Here is a 25,061-nt window from a genome sequence, read left to right as displayed (position 1 = left end):
GCGGAGGTTGCAGTGAGCCTAGAACATGCCACTGCACTCCAGCCCGGGCGACAGTGTAAGACTCGTCTCAAAAAAAAAAAAAAGAAAAAGAAAAAAATATATATATCCTGGAGAATATGAATGTATTATCACATGCACCCCGAAAAGATACACATATATCCTGGAGTTTTGCGTTAAAGATCTCCCTTTTAAAAAAAAAATTTTTTTTTACAGCTAGTGGTATTCCATTGTGTATGTTTCCCATAACAAATGTTAATGACCTGCAGTGAGATCCCTATTGGTGGAAATTTGAGTTGTTTTTACTACTTTTATATTACAAACAATGCTGCAATAAATATTCTTAGGCCAGTGCCCCTCTATACATATTCAAGCATTTCTAGAAGATAAGTTCCTGGAAGTAGCATTAATGAGTCAGGGGTGGCTGCGTTTGTCGTGGTGATAGCCGCTGTCCAGTTGCCCTCCATGGGCAGAAACCTGTGGGGGGGTCAGACCAGACTCTTTAAGTCATTCTTGAGGACAAGTAGAAGGGACGTGGGCCCCCCAGGATGTTCAGGTAACTGGCCCGTACCCGGAATCATCCTGGTGAAAGTCAAGGGGAGCACCATGATGTGTGCTTCGGGACGGCAGAGGATCTGCCGTGTTCCCTGTGGCATGTCCAGCACCTGCTCACTGCCAGTGCTCAGGAGACCCTCACGAGTAAGGGAATGGACAAGATGTGGTGAAGAGGAGTCCCTGCAATCTGCCCTTGGACTGGGTGAGCCACCCCACCTTGCTGAGCTTTACTTTCCTTAGGTTTACCATATCCAAAGCCAACTGCAGGGCTGTCAGGAGGATCAGAAATACTGTAACAGACATAATGCAATAACACAGATGAATCTTAGAAGTAAATTAAAACAGCACTTTATGCATGGTACAATAGCATATTATAAAGCTCAAAAACAAAATAAAACCATCTATTGTTTAGCAATACATGCCCAAGATACAACCCTATTAAAAAATCAAGGGAAAGCACAAAATCTGAGATGGTGGTCCCTGAGAGGAGTGTGGGATGGGATAAGGAAGGAATCCAGGAATTTTTAAAGGTATTGGTAATATCTTAGCTCTCAGGTTTGGTGGTAGGTTCATGGGTATTCAAGTTATAACTCAGTTCCTAACTCACATAAGGTGCCACACATCCTTTTGTATGTATCAAATATTATATCATAAAATTTTAGTTTGGGCATGGTGGTTCATCTGTAATCCCAGCACTTTGGGAAACTGAGGCAGGCAGATCACTTGAGCCCAGGGGTTGTAGACCAGCCTGGGCAACATGATGAAACCCTGTCTTTACAAAAAATACAAAAATTAGCTGGACATGGTGGCACTCGCCTGCAGTCCCAGCTACTCTGGAGGCTAAGGTGGGAGGATTGCTTGAGCCTAGGAGTTCAAGGCTGCAGTGAGCTATGAACTTGCCACTGCACTCCAGCCTGGGTGACAGAGTGAGACCCTGTCTCAAAAAGAAAAAAAAAAAAATTTTTAATAAAATATTTAAAAGTAATCACTGAAAAAATAGAACTCGCTTGAAAGACTAGGCCAAAAACGAAGAGAACGCTTCCCTAGATGATGAAAACAAGTGGAGAGGAATCACTGCAGTGTCCTGCACAGAACTCTGGAATTGCCGCCTTGCAGTTGCTGCCTTCTAGTGTGTATTGTTGAAAGACAGTTTTATTGAGGCATAATTGGCATACAATAAGCTGCATATAAAAATGTGTACGTGATGACTTTTGACATATGTGTACACCCGTGAAGCCATTTCCACAATCAAGATAACCACCATCCCCTTCACTCTGGAAAGTCTCCCATGCCCTTGGTAAGCCCACCCTCCTGCTTCTCCTTGCCTCCCATCCCCAAGTAACAACTGTGCTGCTTTCTATCACTACAGGTTAATCTGCACTTTCTAGAATGTATGTAAATAGAATCACACAGTATGTACTTGTGTTTTGTCTGGCTTCTTGCTTAACTGAGCAGAAGGATTTGCGAGTCATCCCTGTTGCATGCATTAATAGTTTATTCCTTTTTATTGCCAAGTAGTATTCCATTCTTTGGATGTGCCAGTTTGTTTAGCTGTTCACCTGTTGATGGACATTTGGACCATGTTCAGTTTTGAACTATTACAAATAAAGCTGCTGTGAACATTCATGTACCTGTCTTTGTTGGATATATTCTATCATTTCTTGTGGGTAAATACTTTGGAGTGGAAGGGCTGAGTCACAGGTAAGTATTGTTTAATTTTTTTTTTTTTTTTTTTGAGACGGAGTCTCACTCTGTCACCTAGGCTGGCGTGCAGTGGCCTGATCTTCGCTCTCTACAACCTCCGCCTCCTGGGTTCAAGTGATTCTCCTGCCTCAGCCGCCCGAGTAGCTGGGATTACAGGCCTGCCCGGCTAATTTTTGTATTTTGAGTAGAGATGAGGTTTCGCCATGTTGGGCAGGCTGATCTTGAACTACTGACCTCAGGTGATCTGCCTGCCTCGGCCTCCCAAAGTGCTGGGATTACAGGTGTAAGCCACCGTGCCCGGCCGCATCTTTTTCTGTTTTTCTTTTTTTTTGAGATGGGAGTCTTGCTCTGTTGCCCTGACTGGAGTGTAGTGGTGTGATCTCGGCTCACTGCAACCTCTGCCTCCCGGGTTCAGGTGATTCTCCTGCCTCAGCCTCCTGAGTAGCTAAGACTACAGGTGTGCACCAGTACACCCGGCTAATTTTTGTCTTTTCAGTAGAGATGTGGTTTCGCCATGTTGGCCAGGCTGGTTTTGAGACGGAGTCTCGCTCTGTCCCCTAGGCTGGAGTGCAGTGGCACGATCTCGGCTCACTGCAACCTCTGCCTCCCGGGTTCACGCCATTCTCCTGCCTCAGCCTCTCCGAGTAGCTGGGACTACAGGCGCCTGCCACCACGCCCGGCTAATTTTTTGTATTTTTAGTAGAGGCGGGGTTTCACCATGGTCTCGATCTCCTGACCTCGTGATCCACCCGCCTCGGCCTCCCAAAGTGCTGGGATTACAAGCGTGAGCCACCGCGCCCGGCCAGCCAGGCTGGTTTTGAACTCCTGGTCTCGAGTGATCTGCCTGCCTTGGCCTCCAAAAGTGTTGTGATTACAGGTGTGAGCTACCGTACACAGCCTTTTTTTTGTTGTTGAGATGGGGTCTCATTCTGTCACCCAGGCTGGAGTGCAGTGGTGCCACCTCCACTCACTGCCACCCCTGCCTCTGGGGCTTAAGCCATCCTCCCACCTCAGTCCTCACGAGTAGCTGAGACTACAGGCTCACACTACCACACCCGACTAATTTTTTATTTTTTGTAGAGACGGGGGTCTACCCATGTTGCCCAGGCTGGTCTTGAATTCCTGGCCTTGAGTGATCCTTCCCACTTCAGCCTTCTAAGTAGTTGGGATTCCAGGCGTACGCCACCTCAACACATTTTTTTTTTTTTTTTTTTTTGAGACGTTGTCTCGCTCTGTCACCCAGGATGGAGTGCAGTGGTGCGATCTCAGTTCACTGCAAGCTCCACCTCCCAGGTTCATGCCATTCTCCTGCCTCAGCCTCCCAAGTAGCTGGGACTACAGGCGCCCGCCACTGCGCCCAGCTAATTTTTTTTGTATTTTTAGTAGAGATGGGGTTTCACCGTGTTAGCCAGGACGGTCTCAATCTCCTGACCTCTTGATCCACCTGCCTTGGCCTCCCAAAGTGCTGGGATTACAGGCGTGAGCTACCATGCCCAGCCTTTTTTTTTTTTTTTTTTTTTTGAGACAGGGTCTCCCTCTGTCAGGCTTCAGTGCAGTGGTGTGATCACAGCTTATTGCAGCCTCAAACTCTTTGGGGTCAAACAATCCTCCTGCCTCAGCCTCCCAAGTAGCTGGAACTACAGGCACACATCATGCTGATTATTTTTGTTTCTGTAGAGACAGTCTCCCTATGTTGCCCAGGCTGGTCTCGAACTCCTGGCCTCAAGCAATCCTCCTGCCTTGCCTTCCCAAAGTGCTGAGATTACAAGTGTGAGCCACTGCACCCAGCCCTTGGTGCTTTTGTCAATGCCTATACAGTTATATAATGTTGCATAAATGGAATCACATAATACATTTTTTTAAACATATGAAGCATTTTTTTTTTTTTTTTTTGAGACAGAGTCTCGCTCTGTCGCCCAGGCTGGAGCGCAGTGGTGCGATCTCGGCTCACTGCAAGCTCTGCCTCCTGGGTTCACGCCATTCTCTTGCCTCAGCCTCCCAAGTAGCTGGGACTATAGGCACCCGCCACCACGCCCGACTCATTTTTTTTTTTTTTTGTATTTTTAGTAGAGACGGGGTTTCACCGTGTTAGCCAGGATGGTCTCGATCTCCTGACCTCGTGATCTGCCCGCCTCGGCCTCCCAAAGTGCTGGGATGACAGTCGTGAGCCACCGCACCCGGCTAGCGTTTTTTTAATATTGGATTTTTAGGCTGGGTGTGGTGGCTCACGCCTGTCATCCCATCACTTTGGGAGGCTGAGGCGGGCGAATCACTTGAGATAGGAGTTTGAGACCAGCCTGGCCAACATGGTGAAACCCCGTCTCTACTAAAAATACAAAAATTAGCCAGGCATGGTGGCGCATGCCTGTAATCCTAGCTACTCTGGAAGCTGATCACGAGAATCGCTTGAACCCAGGAGGAGGGGGCTGCAGTGAGCCAAGATCATGCCACTGCACTCTGGTCTGGGTGACAGAGCAAGACTCCATCTCATAAGAAAAAAAAAAAGTTGGATGTTTAAGATGTATTGGGCAACTTCCAGCCGCCCATTTCACTCTGCAATAGGAGGGCATGTGCTATGTATCCTTCTGTAGCCTTTGTTACGCTCAGATAATCATATGCAAACATGCACACATCTGTATGGGGTTTGTGTTACAAAAACGAGGCCATGTCATATATTTCTTTGTTAACACAAAACAGAAGTTACTTTAGGTCGGTTGGTATGAATTAACAGCTTTTCAAAGCTGCCTAATATTCTACGCTATGGGTTTTCCAATTCAATCATTCATATATTGATGGAAATTCACTTTGTTTGCCCATTTTTACCACTACAAACAATGCTGCAGTAAATGCAGAAGACTTTGAAAACATTATATAATCACATGGCTTGTTTGGGGGCAGATTCCCAGGAGCGGGATATTGGATCGAAAGGGTTTATGTTTTCTTTCGTTTGAGATAGAGTCTCACTCTGTCACCCAATCACAGCTCACTTCTGCCTCTACCTCCTGGGTCAAGGGATCCTCCCACCTCAGCTTCACAAGTAGCTGTGAGTACAGATGCCTATTTTTTATTTTTTGAAAGCAGGAACAATTCTAATAGACAACAGAATACTTTCTAAAAGATTAACGATAGTAGGTGTTAGCACATTTATGTTCTGCTATTTTCATTTATTTTGAGATTCCTCATTATCACCTTAATTTGTATTTCCCTTATAGGCAGTGTCTAAATACTGGTGAATAAATTAGCTAGTCTCAAGGATTCTGTAACAGTCGCACAAACTCAGCACAGTCTAAGGTGGTACTGCTATAACAGAATCCCTGAGACTGGGTAATTTATTTATTTATTTGAGACAGGGTCCTGCTCTGTTGCTCAGGCTGGATTGCAGTGGCGTGATCATAGCTCACTGCAGCCTTGATGATCTGGGCTCAAGTAATCCTCCTGCTTCAGCCTCTCGTGTAGCTGGGACTACAGACATGGACCACCATGACCAGCATTTTTTTTTATTTTATTTTTAATTGTTTTAGTAGATGTGAGGTCTTGATCTGTTGTCCAGCCTGGTCACAAACTTCTGAGCTCAAGAGATCCTCCCACCTCAGACTCTCAAGGTGCTGGGATTACAGGCATTAGCCACCACACCCAGTCAGGGTAATTTATAAAGAATAGAGATTTCTGGCTGGGCGTGGTGGCTCCTGTAATCCCAGCAGTTTGGGAGGCTGAGGTGGGTGGATCACCTGAGGTTAGGAGTTCGAGACCAGCCTGGCCAACATGGTGAAACCTTGTCTCTATTAAAAATACAAAAAATTAGCCAGGCATAGTGGCGGCACCTGTAATCCCAACTACTTGGTAGGCTGAGGCAGGAGAACCATGTTGGCCAGGCTGGTCTCGAACTCCTGACCTCAGGTGATCCACCCACCTCGGCCTCCAAAAGGGTTGGAGCCACCACACCTGGCTGGAGATTAAGTTTCTAACACTTGAGCTTTGGGGGACACATTCAAACCTGTCCACCTAAAGTAATCAAAAGGGTCAGAATCTAATTCTAATAGTTTATTCAAGCACAAAACATGAGGGTGGACTACCTGGAAACACTGACTCCGGATGAATGGGGTCAGTGTTTCGAAGTAGAGAAGTTAAGGTTTCATTTACACAGGCAGAGGCAGTGTACGGTCAGTGCATACTTACAGTAATTTGGTTATAGGCCAAGTGCAGTGGCCCACGCCTGTAATCCCAGCACTTTGAGAGGCCGAGGAGGGCAGATCACCTGAGGTCAGGAGTTCAAGACCAGCCTGACCAACATGGTGAAATTCCATCTCTACAAAAATATAACAATTAGCTGGGCATGATGGCAGGTGGCTGTAATCCTGGCTACTCAGGAGGCTGAGGTGGGAGAATCGCTTGAACCTGGGAGGCAGAGGTTGCAGTGAGCCGAGATTGTGCCATTGCACTCCAGCCTGGGCGACAGAGCGAGACTCTGTCTCAAATTAAAATAATAATAATTTGGTTGTAAGCAGTGTTTCTTTTTGGGAGGCATACATTTAACATTTTTTACAGACGGTGTAATAGTCATGGGTTTACTGTCATCTGGTCTAAGTAAAGTAGGACAACAAAAGGGAAGATAATCTATAAGAAGGGTCATTAAGAAGGCAGCAGGTTTTTGTCCCGGTGTTTAATTCTCTCCAATAGTTGTACAGAACAAGAAAAACAAGCAGGTCTAATTTATTATCTCAGAAAAAATTATAACCATATGTGGCTGAGATCACAGTCACCTCTCTCTCCAGGTTTCAAGTGTTGTGGGAGTTCCAACATCTTTTATATTTATTTTAAAAAACCACAGCAGAGGGGTTGTGCACCCTTTCATATTTCTTGGCTATTTGGATTTGTTCTTCTGAGACATGTCCATTCCTATTTTTTGCTCATTTTCTATTGTTTTTGCCTTTTTTCTAATTAGTTTTTAAGATTTATTTGTATATTACAGGTATTGGCTCTTTATCATGTATGGCAAATATTTTTTCCTCATCTATCATTGTCTCTTGATTTTTATCACAGTGTTAATTTTCAGGGTAATCAAGTATATCTTTTTATAGTTTGAGATTCCTCTCTTTGCAGTCTCTCAACCCCTAGAATACCCTTATAGTCTCCTAAATTATATTCTAAATGTTTTGTTGATTAAATTTAAGACTCTACGCCATACATCAACTAAATCATCTTTTCCTGATTGAAATAAAATACCACCTTTGTGGTATTTCCGGATTCTGTTGCACTAATGTGTCTTTCCTACCAACAATATCATATTGTTTTATTATTGTGGTTTTTTGTTTTTGAGATGGAGTCTCATTCTGTTGCCCAGGCTGGAGTACAGTGGTGCGATCTCAGCTCACTGCACCTCCACCTCCTGGGTTCAAGCAATGTCTCCTGCCTCAGCCTCCTGAGAAGCTAGGATTATAGGCGTCTGCCACCACGCTCGGCTAATTTTTGCACTCTTAGTAGAGACGGGGGTTTCACCGTGTTGGTCAGGTTGGTCTCGAACTCCTGACCTCAGGTGATGCCCCCCCCGCCCCCGCCTTGGCCTCCCAGTGCCTTGGCACTGGCCTATTGTGTTTTATATACTGTGTTTGTCATCTGTAAAGGCAAGTTCCTGCTCCGTCTTGTAAAGTTTTCCCACTACTGTAGTAAGTTATTTTTTTTTGAGTCTCGCTCTGTCACCCAGGCTGAAGTGCAGTGGCCCGATCTCGGCTCACTGCAACCTCCGCCTCTCGGGTTCAAGCGATTCTCTTGCCTCAGCCTCCCGGGAAGCTGGGATTGCAGGCGTGCACCACTACGCCCAGCTAATTTTTGTACTTTTCGTAGAGACGGGGGTTTCACCATGTTGGTCAAGCTGGTCTCGACCTTCTGACCTTGTGATCCGCCCTCCTCAGCCTGTCAAAGTGGTGGGATTACAGGCGTGAGCCACCGCGCCCGGCCGTAGTTATTGTTTTATACGATTTTAAGATCATTTAATTAAATCCTCTGAACTCCGTTTAGATTCCAATAGAAGTGTGTATTTGTAATTTTTAAATTAACCTTATGTTACCTTTCATCTAATATATTGTTGCATCAGTTCAAATACTGTTTTAAATCCTTCTATAAGTCTTCTCTATTCGTAGCTTTTTGGGTCTTTTTTTTTTTTTTTTTTTTTCAAAAAAACAGGAAGTCTCTTTTTACCTGAGGCGTCAACTGGGCCGGTTTTCCGGCGCGCGCCAGCCCCTCCCCTGCTCCCGCCCCAAGGTTCCGCGTTACCATGGGAACAAAGGTTGACGTCACTTAGGGCTTCCTTGCTGGACCCGAGGGTCGATGGTGAAGGGAGACGGGTGGAGGCGGTTTTGCTCCATCTACGCATGCGCACTTTCTGCTCCAGGATTCCCCCGCCATAAATCTCGTTCCGGCGGGGCCTTTTCCGCCGCGACTTCTCGCTTAATCCCGGAGAAACTGCCCCCTGGGGGAGGGGAGTAGAAAAAGGCTGGAACCAGCGACAGCCAATCCCGCGACACTACAACGCAGGCGAGATTGATTGACTCCACCACCGCAGCCAATGAGAGAGCTCGTCGCCGCTCCGTCACAGAGTTCGCCCCACCCCATCCCCTCCTTTCTGGACTCCGAGCTCAGTTCACGCAGTAACAAATGAAGTGCGCGCTGCGACACCTCCCAGCCCACCGGACTCCGCCGCCATTTCCTCGCCTGGCCTAACGGTTCGGCCAATCCCAGCGCGCATCAAGAGGGACTGAGGCTCCGCCAATCGGAGGCCGCCGATTTCGACCCTTCGCCTCGGCCCGGCCCAATCCAGGCCCCGGCCCCACCGCCCCCGGCCCGCCCCCGCGGCGCCCTCTCTCCTCCCTCTTTGTGCGTCTCGCGCCGCCGCCGCCCGCCGCGTGAGAGGACGGGCTCCGCGCGCTCCGGCAGCGCAGTCGGGTCCCCTCCCCCCGGGAGGCTTGCGAAGGAGAAGCAGCCGCAGAGGAAAAGCAGGTGCCGGTGCCTGTCCCCGGGGGCGCCATGGCGACCGGAGCGAACGCCACGCCGTTGGGTAAGCTGGGCCCCCCCGGGCTCCCCCCGCTTCCCGGGCCCAAAGGGGGCTTCGAGCCGGGCCCTCCGCCTGCACCCGGGCCTGGGGCGGGGCTGCTGGCTCCCGGGCCGCCGCCGCCCCCGCCCGTGGGCTCGATGGGGGCCCTGACCGCGGCCTTCCCCTTCGCGGCGCTGCCTCCGCCGCCTCCGCCGCCGCCCCCTCCGCCTCCCCAGCAGCCGCCGCCGCCTCCACCGCCACCGTCCCCCGGCGCCTCGTACCCGCCGCCGCAGCCGCCCCCTCCGCCGCCGCTCTACCAGCGCGTGTCGCCGCCGCAGCCGCCGCCACCCCAGCCGCCGCGTAAGGACCAGCAGCCGGGCCCGGCCGGCGGCGGAGGAGGTGAGTCGGGCCGAAAGAGCGCGAGAGGCGTCGCGCGGACGGGCCCGGCCGCCTGAGGGGCGCGCGGCGGCGGCGACGGCGGCTGCACGCGGCAGGGGCGCGCGCGCGCGCGCACGGGGAGGCCCGGGCGGAGGCGCCCCAGGGCGCGCGCGGCCTGGTTCTAGGGCCTTGAGTGCGCACGCGTGCTGTTGGGGGAGGGTTGGGCGGGCGGGAGGCGCTCTGTGCGCAGACGCAGTGAGGTGGCCGGGCTGTGCGGCGCAACTTTATAGACTGGGGGTCCCGTATTGCCCTCTAGTCCGCTGGTGTCGGGAAGAGGGGTGGCGGGTGTTCAGCGCTGGACGGGGTGCTGGCTGTGAATGCCAGCAGGGCGTGAAAGCCTCACCTGATGACGTGCATCGACTCCCTTCTGGTCTTGAGGAACCAGAATGGGAACCGTACCAAGGATAGCTCCTCTGCTTCCACAGCAAGGCAGGGTTTTCATCCGGGAGAGGTTGGCTTGCTTCAGATGATGGTTGGGTCTGATCTTTTTTGGTCTCTTTTGGGGAGAGAACTCTAGTTTTGTTTTTTGTTTTTTAATTTCTGTTCAGTATGCTTAGATCTCAGTCTGACCGGCTGCCCTGTCACTTTGTTTTAAAAAGCTTTTCTCTCTCATCCTGTACCCCTTGGGAAATAGAAGGACTCTTTTGTGGTAAATGTAGGGAGTTCCTGCCTATGTGTGGGGGAAGGAGAACTTGGCTACTATTGTATAGGTTGTTGTTTGTTGAATTTTTGATAGATCCTTTTAAGAGTTCAGACCCTCAGTGTCCAACTGGCCAGGAAAATTGAATGCCGATCTTGGCTAAACTTATGAAGACCAAGGTGATCTTGTTGAAGAATTGGGCTTTTCCCACTTGGTAGGGTGTAGCTAGGTTTAGCTGTGGTCCGGCCTCTCGTACAAAAGTGACTGGTGAGGGGAGTGGAGGTGGGTGGAGCCCCCAGTCCCATCAGGACTGCTTTACAAACCTATGATTCTTCAGTGTATTCGTGTCTCCTTTGGGGATTTCAGAGCACTCATGGTTGATGTAGTATATATCTAACATTCTCTGCAGTCGTATGCATTAAGATTACCATGTTTATATATTTGACAGTTTTTCTAGACAACAGAAGGTGAAATGTTAAATTGCCTGACCAAGGACCACATACCCTTATAGTGGCCATAAGCTTTAAATTTCTGACCTCTGAGGTTTGTTTTCTGTTTTTTTACTGTTTAAGTTTTAGGTTAAGCTCTCAGTTTCACAGTCTGCTGAGTTTCTGTGTAGTACCTTAAATACCCTTAGCTGTCTGTTGATAACTATTTATATTTACATCTGATGGACTTTGTCTCTGCCTTTAGACTTCCCAAGTAAGAAGCGGAAGAGGAGCCGCTGGAACCAAGACACAATGGAACAGAAGACAGTGATTCCGGGAATGCCTACAGTTATTCCCCCTGGACTTACTCGAGAACAAGAAAGAGCTTATATAGGTAAATATACGTTCTGCATCCAAATGCACTTTGAGATTGTTACGATTTATTCTGAGCAAGATCTGGATTTCTTGAAAGTTTGAGATTGTAGTTAATCTTTTTTGAGATGAGATACTTTCACGACTTTGATATCATCTGTCAGTTTTTGCCCAGTGAGTTCTGCATTTGTAGCTCCTTGTTTTGGTCTGTTCATAACTGCAGTGTTCTCCATGAGTATCAGGAAGGTAGAGTTTCACTTAGGAGTAAGAACAGTCCCCAGTCCAGCAGCCACTCTTTACAGCTGCTGTTCATTGCCAGTTGATGAGGTGAGTGTCATCTGCCTCTCTGGACAGGCCCCAGTGGAGAACACTGCAGGTACTGTAAACCAAGTACTTTTCACAGCATGGCCTTTCACCATAATTTCATATTTCTCCCCCTAAAATGTGGTCTTTTACTTTTTATAGGTACTTTCTGAAAGAAAAAAAAAAACTGACAAAAAGTGGTTCTGAAAGTGTGTTTACAATTTACCCCTTTTTATTTTCTTGAATTTAAGAATTTAACCTTCCCTTCAACATCTTTTCTGGTTTGGTCTATGGAGAGCTGTCTTAAAATGAAGGCTCTTGTATTTACTCTTAAAGAACTCTGCTGGGAAAGGGATATTGCATGGATATGGAATGAAGTGCTAGGATAAAAAGGTTTTATCTGCTGGGAGGTTTTGAGAATTAAGAATGACTATCCACAGTGGAATTGAAATTAACCTCAAAATTGCTTTTTTGAAAAAAAATTTTTAATGCAAGTTTTATCTTTATATACTTGTGCAGCTGTCTCAAAAAACTTCGCTTGATAAACATTTTCTACTAACCAAATAAACATCCCCTTTGGAGGAAATTCGGGCAAAGACCTCCTAAGCCTACGAGGCTGTGGCCTTCACAACCAAAAAGCTTCAAGGCCAGCATGTTACTACTCTTGAGGGTCTTAATTTCCTGTTTTTTAGACTGCTGAGAATTTTGAGGCGTTGGAATTGTCTGTCTCCTTTCACAGTACTACTAATACTTGTTCTTTCCCCTACTGTTCCTGTCTACTCCCACCCATTCCCTTGTGTGTCATATTAGACCAGTCTGGGTCTTTACAACCTTGTGAAATGTCCCTAGTGGAGTGATGTCCCAAGAACACAAGCATACTTAGAAGATGGGAAGAGCACAAATTCTTTACATCTCTCTCTTTCTCTTTCTGTGGAGGGCTAGTTAGTTCACTGGGCCCTAAGGGCTATTTATAGCTATAATCAAAATAGATAGAATCAAAAGACAGGTGTAGTTCTCCACAGAAGAGAATGACCCTTTTTGTTTAGATCAGGCCCCACATTTCCATAGTCAGTTAGGAAGACTCACCTTCTCCCCTCAGTGAAGGTGACTTTCACCTCGAGTTGTTGAAGCTTAATACTCAACTGCAAAGTCAGAATTTTCTAGGCATAAAGGAGCTTGGGGAGCCATGTGTCTTACTAATTTTCTATCTCGCACGGTACATAGTGCTTTGTCCAGGATGCCCTCAATATCTTTTTTTTTTTTTTTTTTTTTTTTTTTGAGAGACAGTCTTGCTATGTCGTCAGGCTGGAGTGTAGTGGTGCAATCTCAGCTCACTGCAACCTGCGTCTCCCGGGTTCAAGTGATTCTCCTGCCTCAACCTCCCAAGTAGCTGGGACTACAGGCGCACGCCACCATGCCCAGATAATTTTTTTTTTTTTTTTTTTTTTGGAGACAGAGTCTTGCTCTGTCGTCCAGGCTGCAGTGCAGTGGTGCGATCTCCACTCACTGCAAGCTCTGCGCCCTGGGTGCATGCCATTCTCCTGCCTCAGCCTCCAGAGTAGCTGGGACTACAGGTGCCTGCCACCACACCCGGCTAATTTTTTTTGTATTTTTGGTAGAGACGGGGTTTCACAGTGTTCGCCAGGATGGTCTCAATCTCCTGACCTCGTGATCCGCCTGCCTTGGCCTTCCAAAGTGCTGGGATTATAGGCGTGAGCCACCGTGCCCGGCCGCCCAGCTAAATTTTTTTGTATTTTTAGTAGAGACGGGGTTTCACCATGTTGGCCAGGATGGTCTCGATCTCTTGTCCTCATGATCTGCCCACCTTGGCCTCCCAAAGTACTGGGATTACAGGTGTGAGCCACTGCGACCGGCTAGTATCTTCTTTCGATAATAATGGGTTTTCATTTCTTCAGGGTTTCAGGTGTGGGTGTGGTATAGCCCTGTGGATGTATTTAAAGTTAGAAGGAGTCTTTGGTTAGACACGCATTAATCCTGTCTTGGAGCCAGCTCAGTTTTAACCCAGCCTAGTAACATTTGCCCTTATTGGAGATGCCTGCTCAAAATTCTCAGATGCTGCGAAGGTAAGGAACAGGTGGTTATTCCGCATGTTGAAGAAAGCTGCTCTGGCTCTGCATTTCCCATTATCTTGGAAAATCAGCTGTGTAACATTTCCCTGGAGTCACTGGCAACTTTTGTGAAACCCTTCATCTCTCTTTTTCATGCACAGCCTCATTGGTCAAGGCCCGAGGGCCAAGTACATTGTCCTTGAACACACATTCCATTCTTCTACACGCCTGCTCCCCATATGAATAGTGAGCCTGAAAACAAATTCTTAGAACTTTATGGTTACTGGTTTATTAAGATATGTGGTTTGTCATTTAATATTTGAATAAATATTTCATATAATTGAATAAAAGCTGCAGGTATTGGGAGACCCTCACTAGTACAGGTCTGGTTGTACAGAAAGAGTATGTACAAATTTCTATAAGATGTTGAATTTTGTTATTAAATGTCTTATTTAAGGAATTTTAAATGTGGTATTAATGAAAACGATCTTTGCTCAATTGGTATTTTTCCTTGTCCCATGTTAATTGGGTCTCATTTTGGGCTATGTTTAATATTTAATGAAGAAAAAACTCAATTCTTGCCCTTGAGTAATTTGATGGGAATCGGGTATTGGTGATATAACATGGTTTATGATTCTCGGTACCAATTGTAAGCAAGCCTTGGTGGGGAGGAAGAGGTGAAACACCTCCTAATAATTGCTTGAATGTTAGCCTTAGTGAACAGTCTTTATTGCTAACCCCTCTTCCAACAAACTGTTTGCTTCCTTAAGTGATAACCATTTTGAAGTGAAAAAAACCTATAGATGTAAAAGGACTCCTGCCGATAGGTGGTTGGGGGTTTTTGCTTCAATGTGTTCACTGATCAGTCGTCCCTTTCAAAGTCTCCGAGTTCTTCATGCTTGTTGTTGAGATTTCAGATGTTTATTGGTAACATTGTCTTTTTTCCATCCTTTTTTTTCTTTCCTAACCTGGTTTCTTCCAGTGCAACTGCAGATAGAAGACCTGACTCGTAAACTGCGCACAGGAGACCTGGGCATCCCCCCTAACCCTGAGGACAGGTTGGGAAACAGTTTTAACCAGCTGACAGTAACGCTTTTACCTTTTTCTCAATACATTTTACTGGTGGCAACATATTGTGTCAGTTCAATAAAATCCTAGTATGACGACTGTACCCTGACCACTCTGGGGATTAAGGTTTAATTAGAAATATGTATGGTCAGTCAACAGTTAGAAAATTGGAATAAAACTTAAAAATGTTGGGAGAATAAAAAGTTACAGGAAAATGGACAACTGGTTTCCAATTGGTAAGCATGTAGATCTTAACCTGATTTACCCACCCTTAGGGTCAGTGAGGTGGCCCTGTTAACCTGCCTTTTCAGTACCTGCTTTGGCCGAAAGCCCAGGGCATAGAGTTTTTCTCACAGGTATACGGTGCAGGGACTAAAAATATTTTTGAGCATCACTGAACTTGAGCAAGCCAGGAGCTCTGGTCAGCTCACTGCTGCAGTCTTCCTGCTCTTGGTTTTGAGATGGTTTCAAAATCAGATGAGATTTCTAACCAACTTCACTGCCAGTTAAATTTCAGCCTTGGCCATTGCCTTGGGGGTGTTGGGAGGGGCCAGAATAGTCTCACCTATTTGGGGAAGGCATGCAGCCAACCCTAAGTTACTTTTTTTTTTTCCTTAAAGGGAGCGTGGGCCTCAAACAGCTGTGGTCATGTCATTTCAGTTTGCAGTTTCTCTCACCTCAGAAAAATAAATTGTGTGGGGGAGATGAACTTTTTAAACTGGAATTTTATTAGCTGATTGAACAAATAAAATTGGTCATTTAATTAGAAGGGCAGTAAGTCTCTCCCTCTCACTGAATTTTCTCTTAGCGCATACAGCATAGTTGAGAAGACTTTGCTTTAAAAAGTAGTGTTTTTGGTTTTTGTTACCCAGTAAATAGCTTATTAAATCAGGAAGATGATGTAATGGCTTTAGAAGTCACTCACTCATGCATCTTTCTTCCGCCCTTTGCCAGGAAACATTAACTTCCTTGTTTCTCCATACTGACTCTTTAATTTGACTTACTACATTTGCTATATTTTACCTATAGATAGATTCTGATTGTAGGGTTGTGTTGTGTTTCGTTTCTTTTTGAAGATTTTTTTTTTTTTTTTTAATTTACATTGTAGGTCATAGACCACAACTGTTTAGTGCCTTTTTGGCCTTTTTCCCTTTAATAATATGTCTACAGGTCACCAGTCAATTCCTCCAAAGGTTGAATTTTTAACCTTCTTTGCTTCCTGGATAACTGGGATTAGAATTTAGTTGATCTAGCCGATGCCTATTGGAGGTGAAGAAGTCGGGCCAGTCTAACCTCTAGAACACTAGCTTTTGCCTTTCACTTCTGCAATTTGGGAAGAGGTTAAACTGTTGTGAGGCCTTCATATGGCCAACTGGGTGCTGGTAAGACTTGTTTTTGTAACTAGCCAAGAATGCTTAATTCTAGACAGCTGTGGGGTGGGAATTAGAAATGTCAAGCATGTTAGAAATAAAACCAGAGCAGGGTTTTTCCTCCCTTGTATTCAGTTTTGAAAGAGGCCCTAATGCCTGATTGGTTTTGCTTTTGAGCCCAGGTTGGAGGGAAATGCATGGGTTTTCTTAATTAAGATAATTTCTTAAAAAGGTGTTATATCAATTAAGCCACTTTATTGTTATTTCGATGCTGCTTAACTTGCACAGTAAAAACATGTTTAAATCTTTTCTTGTAGACTTAAATGTATAAGATGGTAGTCTAATGAGCTGGGGTATGTTTGCGTTTGTTCACTCTTAATGGATTATGCTAACAGTTTATACAAATGCTAGAAACGGAGGTGTCATTTAGCCGTCATTAGCCATGAACAAACCTGACCTTTTATTCCATCGTGTGTGTAACGTGGTGTGACATGGTTCCCTTTAGGCTGAAGACAGTGGGAGCAGCCGAGTTCAGTCCTTGCTCTCCAACTAGGCAAGGTTCTCTCAACTAAACCAAGGGTATAGGAGTCTTGACTACTTTCAGTATGTTTTTTTAATAACCTGATCCACATGGTCTCTTCCCTTCTTGCAGCTGCTACTAAATTTTCATTCAGAATATCAAGCTATGGTCCTTTTTGTAATCTTAACTCAAAATTCTAGGAGTGTAACCTCTCTTTTTTATTACCGCAAAATCCAGCTGTGGTAAACTGACCATTTTATCGTTATATTTTTTTACTTGTAGCAACAGCATTTTACTCCTCAAAAAAATGAGAGAGAGAAAATCTGCTTTCTGGACTTGTAAACTCTGGTGGAGAATCATAGGTTTTCCCCTTGCTGTTTGCAGGTTCAGACCCTAGACAAGTATGACCAAATCTGCATTTGCAGCCTCTTGCAGAAGCTGCTTTAGCACTTTAACGTTTTTCTCTACCCAGACTCCCCAACCTCGAACAGCCAGAAAACAGGTTGTCTCCTGGGCCTTGGACACAGCCAGCCAGGCCATTGAAGGAAAAGCAAAGACGAAGCCTTGAACCATCTCTCTCCATTGTGGGGGCCAAGTAGCTGCAGTAGCCTTCAGTCCCAGTTGCATTGGGTTAAAGAGCTCATACATACTATGTGTTAGGGGTACAGAAGCTTTTCCTCATAAGGCATGAGCTCTCCAAGAGTTAACCTTTTGCCTAAACTTGGGGTTTCTGTGGTTCATAAAGTTGGGATATGTAATTTTTTTTCAAATGGAAGAAAATCCATATTTGGCAAGAAGACTCCAGGGGATGATACTGTCCTTGCCACTTACAGTCCAAAGATTTTCCCCAAAGGATAGACATTTTTTCCTCTCATCCCTTCTAGATGCAAAATCTTTTATTTTTTTCCTTTCTCACACACACCCCAGACCCCTAACGTTAAGCCAGCTTCCATCTCCCCATTCCACACGATCTTGAGTAGCACACGTTATGGTCGGTTCCTCCGAAGAGTGTTGTATTAGGGTCTGAGAGGCAGAGGGGCTGGGAAAGACTTGTTATAGTCCGCGTGGGAATGAGAGAAGTCGGGGCAGAATAGTAAACGGGAGTCTGTTTCCCACAGGTCCCCTTCCCCTGAGCCCATCTACAATAGCGAGGGGAAGCGGCTTAACACCCGAGAGTTCCGCACCCGCAAAAAGCTGGAAGAGGAGCGGCACAACCTCATCACAGAGATGGTTGCTCTCAATCCGGATTTCAAGCCACCTGCAGATTACAAGTAAGCAGAGGGGCTCGGTCATCTGGGATGAGGACACATGGAGATTATGGGTGACCTGCTGGGATGGGACAACATTGGTACTGCTCACCTCTTGCCTCAAGTCACCATAATTAGCACTTGGTACCAATATTTAGTTTTAGAAAAGCTGCTGGCTGTGTCATCCTCCAGAAATGTGCAGTGACACAGGCTTTTGTTTCTTAGACCTCCAGCAACACGTGTGAGTGATAAAGTCATGATTCCACAAGATGAGTACCCAGAAATCAACTTTGTGGGGCTGCTCATCGGGCCCAGGTGAGTAACTGCTGGTCTGTAGGATATAGAATTCCTTTAAAGCCTGTGAGATGTGTCCGTTTTGTACCTAATTGGGTACTGTTGGCTTACTTTTCCCCTTTTTGGTAGGACATTCATTTTGGCTGAATTAATGCCTTTCTGTGAGAAGGTGTCTTAACTTCCCCACTAGTGCAGAGAAGTCAAATCCTCAGGTTTACTGTGCTGACCATAATGTAGAGTTCATGGAGCTCTTAGTGGGAAAATCCAATTCTCTGTGCTTGTGGTTTCCCACCAATGCCAAATTGGTCCAGCCTCTGTTCCTTCTTGAGCGTGAACGTGTCAGGTATAAACTCAGTCATTTCTGCCTGTCTCTAGAGGGAACACCCTGAAGAACATAGAGAAGGAGTGCAATGCCAAGATTATGATCCGGGGGAAAGGGTCTGTGAAAGAAGGGAAGGTTGGGCGCAAAGATGGCCAGATGTTGCCAGGAGAAGATGAGCCACTTCATGCCCTGGTCACTGCCAATACAATGGAGAACGTCAAAAAGGCAGTGGAACAGGTGAGCGGTGAGCCCAGAAAGGACGCCTCTTGGCAGAAACCTAGGTGGAGGCCCTAAGCACTTAACTGTCCATTGCGTCTTCACTAGATAAGAAACATCCTGAAGCAGGGTATTGAGACCCCAGAGGACCAGAATGATCTACGGAAGATGCAGCTTCGGGAGTTGGCTCGCTTGAATGGGACCCTTCGGGAAGACGATAACAGGTATGTGATCAGTTTAAAGGAGAGAGTGTAGAGACGTGAAGAACCTATGGAAGTAGAGATTGTTTCCTTGCATTGACCTCTTTTTTCCTTTAATAGGATCTTAAGACCCTGGCAGAGCTCAGAGACCCGCAGCATTACCAACACCACAGTGTGTACCAAGTGTGGAGGGGCTGGCCACATTGCTTCAGACTGTAAATTCCAAAGGTGAGGTGCTGGCTCTTGTGGTTTCCTGGTAGCCTGCAATGTGCAGGACAACTCTTCTGGCACGTTAATTGGTTGCTGTTAATCTTACCAAGAGAAACATCTTTTCTGTTAGTGTGGTCTGTAATGGTGTGATTTAAAGCCCAGGATAATTAGAAATAGGCTGTACAGATACCCCTGTTTGTTTGTCTTGAGCCCAAGAAAACTGGAAGTTTCCATTTTGGGTATGTTTTCACTGGGGCTCAATAGGAAATTCACTGCTTTTGCTGTTAAGAATTGGTTCAAGAAGACTAATCAATCTACAGATTTCTGACCAGTTGCAAGTCAGCACTAGATACCAACACTTTCTGACTGGCTGGCGGATATGTAAGGTTTTGTTTAGGAAGTTCGTTCTGGCAGTTGTGCCAGTCTTGCATATATTTTCCTTTCCTCAAACTGGGAATGAAGTTTGATGAAATTGACTTGAGAGAACCTGTGCTTCATCAGTGCTCAGGGTCTCCTGTGCTCTTCGCCCAGGGCCCCTCTGCTCTGGTGATCCCAGATGCAGAACTGGGCACAAAACTGAAGATCTGATGAGACTATTGAGATCCATGCCCAGTAAGGGGTTAGAAAGATGTGTGATGATCTGGTGATTGAATTCTTCAAAACTTTCTGTATGTTGGTTCCTCAGGATAAAAGCTTCCTTCTTAACAAGTTTTTCCCCTTTCTCTGTGTCCCCCACCCCACTTCAGGCCTGGAGATCCCCAGTCAGCTCAGGATAAAGCACGGATGGATAAAGAATATTTGTCCCTCATGGCTGAACTGGGTGAAGCACCTGTCCCAGCATCTGTGGGCTCCACCTCTGGGCCTGCCACCACACCCCTGGCCAGTGCACCTCGTCCTGCTGCTCCCGCCAACAACCCACCTCCACCGGTGAGCCTGGGGGCTGGCTGTCTTGGTCTGGCTTCCCCATTCTCTACTGCAGAGACTGGGAGCTATGGCCACGTGGTTTGGGTAGAGCACATAATGGATGTGGATGGCAACATTGTTCTTCCGGGATCTCAGGCCAGTTTGGGGACTTCTCACTTTGGGAAGACCTTGTTCTTGTGTTCTGGTCCTGCGGCATAACCGGAAGAACAATGTTGCCACTAGGGGGCGCAGGCAGGGACGTTGGCAGGAAATGCTCTCACGTAGTCTCTCATGTCTACCACCCAGAGCCGCCCACCCTGGATGAATTCTGGCCCTTCAGAGAGTCGGCCCTACCATGGCATGCACGGAGGTGGTCCTGGTGGGCCCGGAGGTGGCCCCCACAGCTTCCCACATCCATTACCCAGCCTGACAGGTGGGCATGGTGGACATCCCATGCAGCACAACCCCAATGGACCCCCACCCCCTTGGATGCAGCCACCACCACCACCGATGAACCAGGGCCCCCACCCTCCTGGGCACCATGGCCCTCCTCCAATGGGTAAGTAAGTGTCAGACCAGAAACCTTGGGGCTTTGGGATAAGCAAGGGGTTATGTCAGGTCGCTGTTTGCTAGAAGCAGCTCTCAAGTGGCTGGGCAATGTGCTGGGTCTGCCTGACTTGCCAGGGTTATGGCTCTGGAAGGAGCAAGACTCCAGTCTGGTTCAGGGAGTGATTCTGTGTTGGGTAAGCACAGACCTGCCTTTTACAGGCATGGTTTTCAGAACTCGAGTAAGGATAGCAACTCAGGTTATCACGGGTGGCTTCCCTGGCCAGTTCCAATGTCCTGCTAAGTCCCTGCTCTTTCCTTCCATCAAGATCAGTACCTGGGAAGTACGCCTGTGGGCTCTGGGGTCTATCGCCTGCATCAAGGAAAAGGTAATGGCTGTCTGCTGGCTGTGGGTCTTCTCCTAGGCTTGGGTGAGTGGGGGCTCTGGCCCAAGTCCCCCCCCTTTCCCTGAGGCCTCATCTTTGCCTCCACCTATCCGCAGGTATGATGCCGCCACCACCTATGGGCATGATGCCGCCGCCGCCGCCGCCTCCCAGTGGGCAGCCCCCACCCCCTCCCTCTGGTCCTCTTCCCCCATGGCAACAACAGCAGCAGCAGCCTCCGCCACCCCCTCCGCCCAGCAGCAGTATGGCTTCCAGTACCCCCTTGCCATGGCAGCAAAGTGAGTAGAATATTTTGGGCTTGTGGGGGTGGGTGGGATGGAGGTGGGGCTGACAGGAACCATAGAGCCTCACGCAAGCAGGCAGGTGTCTTGGGATGAGCCCCTGGGCTCTGCTGGGGTTGTAAACAGAAAGGGCCTCCTGGTCCAGGGGGTGGAGGGGCATCTTGAAGAGGAGAGCTGATGTTTGGTGTGGTTGTGTCTGGGGAGAGGTTCGTGGGGGCCTGGAGGGGAGCCTGCTATTGTATTGTAGGTAGGGGGCCAGAAGTCCAGACCCTCGCAGGCTGAGTGAGCGGCTGGCTGGACTGAGCCTGGTGCATATGGGTCGAGTGGGATGGTGCATGCTTGCTCTGGCAAGGGCTGCGATTGGGGTGAGAGACTGCAGAGGTGGGACTGGGCAGTGGGGAGAGAGCAGCTGTGGCCTTGAGGTTGAATGTGCCGTTCGGTGGTGGCGGCGGCTGGGCGGAGGGACATCAGAGCTGTTCTTGTGTCTGGTACCTTCCCCTCAGCCCTTCCAGGGGCATTGGTGACAAAGGGCTTACTCTGTTAAGCCCAGAGACCTCGAGGCTGACCCCAGGGTAGTCCTGCCCACCCCTCCACTCCCCATCACCAGCCCCGCCCGCCCGCCCCCCACCACCGTACCGCATGCCAAGCAAGGAGCAGGCGCCCCTCGCCCCCATCCCAAGGCAGCAGCCGCAGACAGCCGCGGTGTGCCCCCGCGCGTGTGACCTTGGGCTTCTTTACCACCCCAGATACGACGACTACCACCACGAGCGCTGGCACAGGGTCCATCCCGCCATGGCAACAGCAGCAGGCGGCTGCCGCAGCTTCTCCAGGAGCCCCTCAGATGCAAGGCAACCCCACTATGGTGCCCCTGCCCCCCGGGGTCCAGCCGCCTCTGCCGCCTGGGGCCCCTCCCCCTCCGCCGCCTCCACCGCCTGGTTCCGCCGGCATGATGTATGCCCCGCCCCCTCCTCCTCCGCCTCCCATGGACCCTTCTAACTTTGTCACCATGATGGGCATGGGGGTGGCGGGCATGCCGCCCTTCGGGATGCCTCCAGCTCCCCCACCGCCTCCACCACAGAACTAGACTTGTTTTTTAAGAAAATATATATTATATATAGAGAGAATTGGTCTCGTTTAAACACGCCGAACCTCACCATATGGAGCCAGACATTGGGACGCACGCATGTGATTGTGTGTGCACGCATGTGTGTGTGTGCACGCACTGGGCTGGGCCAAGCGACTGAGGATTCGCTTGGGAACGGGCAGGTGGTAGTAGGGGCGCCAGCTTGGGCTCTCCTGGCGCCCCGTAGCATCGAGTGTCTTCTTTGTCTTCTTTCTCTCCTCACCCAACTCCCTTTGCCTCTCCCCAAACCGGGCCGCCAGGATCCCTCCCCGCGGCGGCGATGGCCCGAGCCATGAGAGTGAGGACTTTCCGCGCCCATTGGTGACCCTTCCAGGCAGACAGCCTCAGCAACGCCCCTGGTGGACAGGATGGTTCGGCAAAGCAGCTTGAGTTATTTTTGTGGACGGAATCGGAACACGCTGGCTCCATATCGTGAAATTTTTATTAATTTTTTTCTTTTTCCTTTGTTATTTCCTTATCTGTTCCTTTCTTCAGACTCCGTCCAAGGAGATGCTCTCCCCGGTCTTCTGCTGCAATTAGATTCCTTTCCCTTCTCTCCAGTTCTCCTTCCCTTACCAAGGAGAGGGGAGCAAATGGTTTTGGGCAAGGGCTTTGGCCATTCATGTCAAGCTGGTTGTGGGTTTTTCAAGGTGCCATAGCCACCCCCAAAGATGTTTGTTTAAAGCGTGGGTTTTTTAAATCTCTGCCACCCTTGTCAAGGGAGTCTTGTAAAGTTGCCGAGGGTAGGTTCATCTCCGGGTTCCAGGATTCCCATCCGTCCTGGCGCTCCTGCCAGCAGTGGGTGGGCAGCCTGAGCTCCCTCTGGCTCGCCTGCCAGCCTGGAGTTCTTCCTGTGCTCCTTGATCACCTGAGCTGCCTCAGATTCCATTTGGTCCTCTCCTTCCTGGAAGGCTTCCTTTTATGTTTTATTTTAATCCCAAGTGTCTGAATGTTTTGCAGTGTCTAGGGGTTTGAGCCCCTTGTTCATTCTGTCTCCTTTTTCTCCCACTTCCCTCTCCATGGAGTGATTATGTTGACAATAATGTATACTGCGCGTTCTCTTCACTGGTTTATCTGCAGAAATTTCTCTGGGCTTTTTTCAGTGTTAGATTCAACACTGCACTAAAGCGGGGATGTTCCATTGAATAAAAGAGCAGTGTGGTTTTCTGGGTCTGCTTCTTTATTTTCTTTTTAATGCCTGCCCTGCCCGGTTTTTCTTTTCACATAAACTTCCTCTACCAGCAGCAGCACCAAAGTTGCCTTAACTTTCGTTCAGCACCTGGTCCGGGGGTGAGACTGGGTGGTTAATTAGGGAAGCCCACCACCTGCCTCCTGTATGTGGCTTTGGTGGTGGGAGCTCAGTGTGTGGGTGGCTCCACAGTCTCCCCTTTGGTGACTAGTTAACATCGCTGAGAACCAATTTTGCCCCTCCTTGTTCACCGCTCATCTTTCTAGTCTCTGTCCTTTGAAGGCCTTTTCCTGGGGCTTAGACCTCCACGTTTGATGAGCTCCAGTGGTGATTTGTGCCTGGAAGCTGCCACCTGACTAAGGCCCTGGGCCTGGGGAGGCATCAACACTAAAGGTCAAGCCAACTAATCCTGCCTGTCAGGCACAGAGCAGCTAAAATTAAAACCGCCAAGTGGCTTTTTTCCTTCTCTGCTGGTGACTTGCAGCCTGCCAGCGCTGTAGGCTTTGGCGGGGGTGGGGGGGGGACAGGATAAAGTGCCCCGTCTTGTGATTTGCAAGCACTTTTTGAAGGGTCTTCTGCTTTTTTTTTTCATGTCTTGGGCGGTGAGTGGGTAGTTAAGAGTTCCAGAAAAATCCATGTGGAGTCTCCACCAGGTAGTGAGGTCTTCTCCCGGGGAGAGGTGCCTTAGAGCTGCCCTGGTTCCACCTGCCTCTCCTTCCTTCAGTAGGCTCCCCCAGCGCCTGGCTGCTGGGGCCAGCAACTGTGGCCTGGGCTGCTTTCCAGCTGTGAGCTAGGGCTGGCTACTGCTGTTTACTGGGGTGTCTGGTCCCCGTCCAGGAGGCCTGTGCTTTGTTATGGGTCTGCCTGGCTTGAGGAGCCCTCAGAAGCAAGGCAGGCTCAGTGTGTTTCCCCAGCCAAGCCCTAAACTTCAGCTCACCAAAAGGAGGACATCTTTTTTGCCTTTGTCCTTAACTGACAGAATGGGGGCAGGGCCTGGGGCCTGGCTACCCTCTTTGACCTTGGCTTCACCTCATTGCTTCCCCCACAAGCTTGGTTTCCCTGGTGGGCTCATTGGGCGGTTAATTAGCTCTTTGAAGCTCTGGAAGCGGCAAAGTGGCGCTGTGTGGGTTTTAGAAATAAAATCAATAAATGACTTAACCACAGCCCAGCTATCTCCTCCGCTCCTCTCCCCCGAGGCCAGCTCCATTCCTGTGCTCCCTCCCTCTCTGCTCCCTGCCGTCAGCTTTTGTTAAGGTTTTGGAGAGGAAGTGTCTGACTAAGGCATCAGTCTCCAAGGTGCTAGAGGCCCTGAAATGGAAGAGACAGCAGGAAGGCTTGGCCCTCTGAACCGTGGCAACCACTTGCCTCTCTGGCAGAATCAGAGAGACAGAAAGGCCTGCCCACCTGTCTTAAGACACCTGGGGTGGGAAAGCAAGCCCTTTACTCTTATCACATTGTGACGGGGCTGTGCTTGCCCCGCCCCCCTCCCCCCGTTCATTTCTGCTGCTGTAGCAGCACTGTCCCCGTCCCTCAAGGCCTGGCAAGAGGAATGCCAGTGGGGAAAGGTCAGCCTCAGGGCTCTGTTACTGAGGTTCAGCCAAGGGCTCTGGAGAAACCCAGGATTGGTCCAAGGAA

At 48.4% G+C, this 25,061-nt stretch overlaps 1 protein-coding gene and 1 long non-coding RNA gene across 20 annotated transcripts; one reads left to right on the top strand and one right to left on the bottom strand.

Annotated features, from left to right (window-relative positions):
- Positions 1–277: 277 nt before the first annotated feature.
- Positions 278–8,609, bottom strand: LOC134737123 (uncharacterized). Its single transcript, XR_010121714.1, has 2 exons — positions 8,527–8,609; positions 278–842 (listed from the first exon to the last, which is right to left on the bottom strand). It is a non-coding gene; the product is annotated as an uncharacterized lncRNA (long non-coding RNA).
- SF1 (splicing factor 1) lies at positions 6,908–23,408 on the top strand. Of its 19 annotated transcripts, none has more exons than XM_063642828.1 (15): positions 9,132–9,307; positions 9,523–9,682; positions 11,055–11,183; positions 14,516–14,591; positions 17,610–17,762; positions 17,964–18,053; positions 18,408–18,591; positions 18,679–18,794; positions 18,891–18,998; positions 19,727–19,907; positions 20,169–20,442; positions 20,759–20,818; positions 20,932–21,111; positions 21,861–22,065; positions 22,498–23,408. In XM_063642828.1, the coding sequence occupies exons 3-15, from the start codon at positions 11,102–11,104 to the stop codon at positions 22,625–22,627; spliced, it is 1,839 nt and encodes a 612-aa protein (XP_063498898.1). In that variant the 5' UTR covers positions 9,132–9,307; positions 9,523–9,682; positions 11,055–11,101; the 3' UTR covers positions 22,628–23,408. The 19 variants fall into 19 exon arrangements, with proteins under 19 accessions (XP_055101989.1, XP_055102356.1, XP_055102240.1 ...); XM_063642823.1 differs by having other exon boundaries at positions 9,520–9,682; XM_055246014.2 differs by lacking the exon at positions 9,523–9,682 and having other exon boundaries at positions 6,908–9,307.
- The last annotated feature ends 1,653 nt before the right edge of the window (positions 23,409–25,061 follow it).

This window comes from Symphalangus syndactylus, chromosome 1 (assembly GCF_028878055.3).
Source record: "Symphalangus syndactylus isolate Jambi chromosome 1, NHGRI_mSymSyn1-v2.1_pri, whole genome shotgun sequence".
NCBI classification, from domain to species: Eukaryota; Metazoa; Chordata; class Mammalia; order Primates; family Hylobatidae; genus Symphalangus; species Symphalangus syndactylus.
This window is presented reverse-complemented; position numbering and strand designations above follow the sequence as displayed.